Consider the following 2,726-nt stretch of genomic DNA (forward strand, 5'->3'; position numbering starts at 1 on the left):
TTACTGAAAATATAACACAAAAATACATTGAAAAATTTCTGAATGTGTGCAACAATTAGGATTAAAAATATAGTAAAGAAAGTATTGTAAAAAAAGTGACTTGTTTTTATCAATTAACACATTTTCAAGCCAAACACTATCAAATATTCTCCTACTGGCTTATCTGTCCCATGCGCCTTTACTAGTTTGCGATTCTCCCGGTATTATCGATTCTTCGTAGCATCAGCAACGGGCAAAGGGGTCAAGGGCTATCGCTCGCAAACATTTGCTAAACATTGTGAGTATTTTGCCCGTGATGCAAGCGAACCTTAACACCAGCAGCAACAACAATGTTTATATTTGTGTACATGTAAGCTCATCAGCTTCTTCTGTGTTATCACTGCTCCGGGACCTTAGATTATGCTAGCGCTTTCGATCAGCGGGTACCGGCTGTGGCTAGTCGCTTTCATTCGCCATTGCAGCGGTGACAGCGAAGATGAGAGTATCGGATAGAATGTCTTGACGGACTAGTAGTTGGGTGAAACCAAAAAAATTTACAACAAAAGTGTGGAAGAGCGAATTTGTAAAGGCGGCTGCCGAACGTCTAAAGTTGTTTTTTCTTTTTCTTTTGGTGAATTATTTAATCAACAATCCGATCGTAATGACGAATTTTCAAGTTTGTCGATGTTGTTTGAGGGAGAATCCCGCTAGCACCTATGCCATTTTCGATACAATAACGGTTTTGGGTGTTGATAACAATGACTGTGACATCTTCGAATTTGGTGAAAGTTTGTGTGCTGCTTTGCTTACCTGCGCGCCCAACCTGCACCTTGCGCCCGGTGATGGACTGCCGGAAGTGATTTGTGACCATTGTTTTTTGCGTGTGCGTGACTCCTTAGCATTCAGGCGGCGTTGCGAGGAGAGTGAACGAGAGCTGAAACGTCGTTATGCAGATACGGAACGTGCCATCGAAGAAGCACTACATCTTGTCAATTTGCTCGATACTAAGGGACAGCAAGTAGCGGATGATTTGGGGTGTGCGGTTGGTCTGCAGCTGACAGGCGAATTGGGTAAGCTAAAGCTGGAATTGTTTTAATAGAAAATACGCAAGCCTGATAAAAAGTGAATTTTCACTACTACCATCACAGGTCCAAATGAGCTTGCTATGTTGGATGACATCTTGCAATTGGAAGAGTACAGTCTTGAACATGTGCCGCATAGTGAAATTTCTACAAAGAAACAAGGCAGTAAAGCACTCATACATCGCACCGTTAAGGATCTGCGTCTACTGAACGATACAGAAACTGTAGGTGACAGATTGCAGACATCCACAAACACTGTGGAGAATCGCGCACACCAAGAAGGCCAACCAGCTAGTCCCCAACACACTCACACCGATAGCTCAGCCTCTAACACTGATTGCTCGTCGGTGGTGAATGCTCACGATAATACACCCAGATCGCGGCATCCCTGCCCCGAATGTGAAAAGAAATTCACACGGAAATTCCAACTCAAACTGCACATGATCTCGGTGCATAAGCTCGGCGATGGTCTGCAGTATGAATGCGACGTATGTTACAAGACTTTCGCGTCACGTCACAGCCTAAGCTATCATCAGCGTTCCGTGCACTCGGATGAACGTCCATTTGCGTGTTCGCATTGTGATCGTCGTTTCGTTTTACGTACGCAACTCTCTTCACATCTGCGCATCCACACTGGTGAAGCGAAACCGCGTAACTTCGAGTGTCTTGAGTGTGGCAAGCGTTGGCCCACCAAATCGGTATTACGCACTCATATGCGCACACATGTAACGGTACAGGAGCGCCCCTTCAAGTGTGGTGAGTGCACAAAGGCGTTCTTCACACGAGGCCATCTCAATTCTCATCTACTGGTGCATAGCGGCGAGAAGCCATTTGCGTGCCCCACTTGTGGTAAGTCGTACCAATGCGTGGGCAATCTGAATAATCATATGGCACGGCAGCATGATTTTGAACGGAGCGCGGTACGTGGACGCAGCGCGACTTCGGAGAACTCTGAGCTATAGGAATATCTCTATCCTATCCGCATTTCATATAATATATTCATGTTTTTTTTAATTAATCGGTTATTGTACTTACTATATTTTTTGTATAGCTTAATAGTCATTTCTTTGAAGTATTAAATGAAATGCTTTTAATTATAGAAGATGTGCATGTATTTCCTTGGGTAAATCGTATATGTACTTGTCGAGGCTGGTTAATTGCACCGAGCAACATTACGACGTGTTTGAATTCGAAACTCTGAAGGTTTTAGGCTCTCCGTATTATGCAATTTTTTCTTTTTTCTGCTAAACGCAGAAAACTTGAAGGAATTGGAAAATTGGTGTTTCATAAACCATATTTATTTGATTTATTTTCCATTTTTTTGAGAATTTATAAATCTGTGCAAATGCTATAAATCAGAATTAAATTCATGAAAGTGCCACAAAAAAGTTGTACTAAAAAAACACGTATTAAAAATTTAGCGATGTGTTTTGATAGTTTTGAACACTTTGAACACTTTGCCCTACAAATACATTTAACATATAATAGTTCTTTATTTAACATTATTATTAAGAGGTTACATACATCCAGCAGCGCCAAAAATGCGCTAAAAGAAAAACTGTTTTTAAAAGGGATAGCAATAGAAATAAATACACAACAATTTTATACATTGTTTATTAGTACTTAAACTTTATAAAAAAATTTATTTAAATTTTTCTTCACAAA

At 40.8% G+C, this 2,726-nt stretch overlaps 1 protein-coding gene across 1 annotated transcript; it reads left to right on the plus strand.

Moving 5' to 3' along the window:
• Positions 1-438: 438 nt before the first annotated feature.
• Positions 439-2,400, plus strand: LOC129246067 (zinc finger protein 33A). The gene is made up of 2 exons (XM_054884595.1): positions 439-1,049; positions 1,128-2,400. Exons 1-2 carry the CDS (start codon positions 641-643, stop codon positions 2,021-2,023), a joined length of 1,305 nt encoding a protein of 434 aa, XP_054740570.1. The 5' UTR covers positions 439-640; the 3' UTR covers positions 2,024-2,400.
• The last annotated feature ends 326 nt before the right edge of the window (positions 2,401-2,726 follow it).

The sequence above is a fragment of the Anastrepha obliqua genome, chromosome 4, assembly GCF_027943255.1.
Source record: "Anastrepha obliqua isolate idAnaObli1 chromosome 4, idAnaObli1_1.0, whole genome shotgun sequence".
In the NCBI taxonomy this organism is placed as follows: domain Eukaryota; kingdom Metazoa; phylum Arthropoda; class Insecta; order Diptera; family Tephritidae; genus Anastrepha; species Anastrepha obliqua.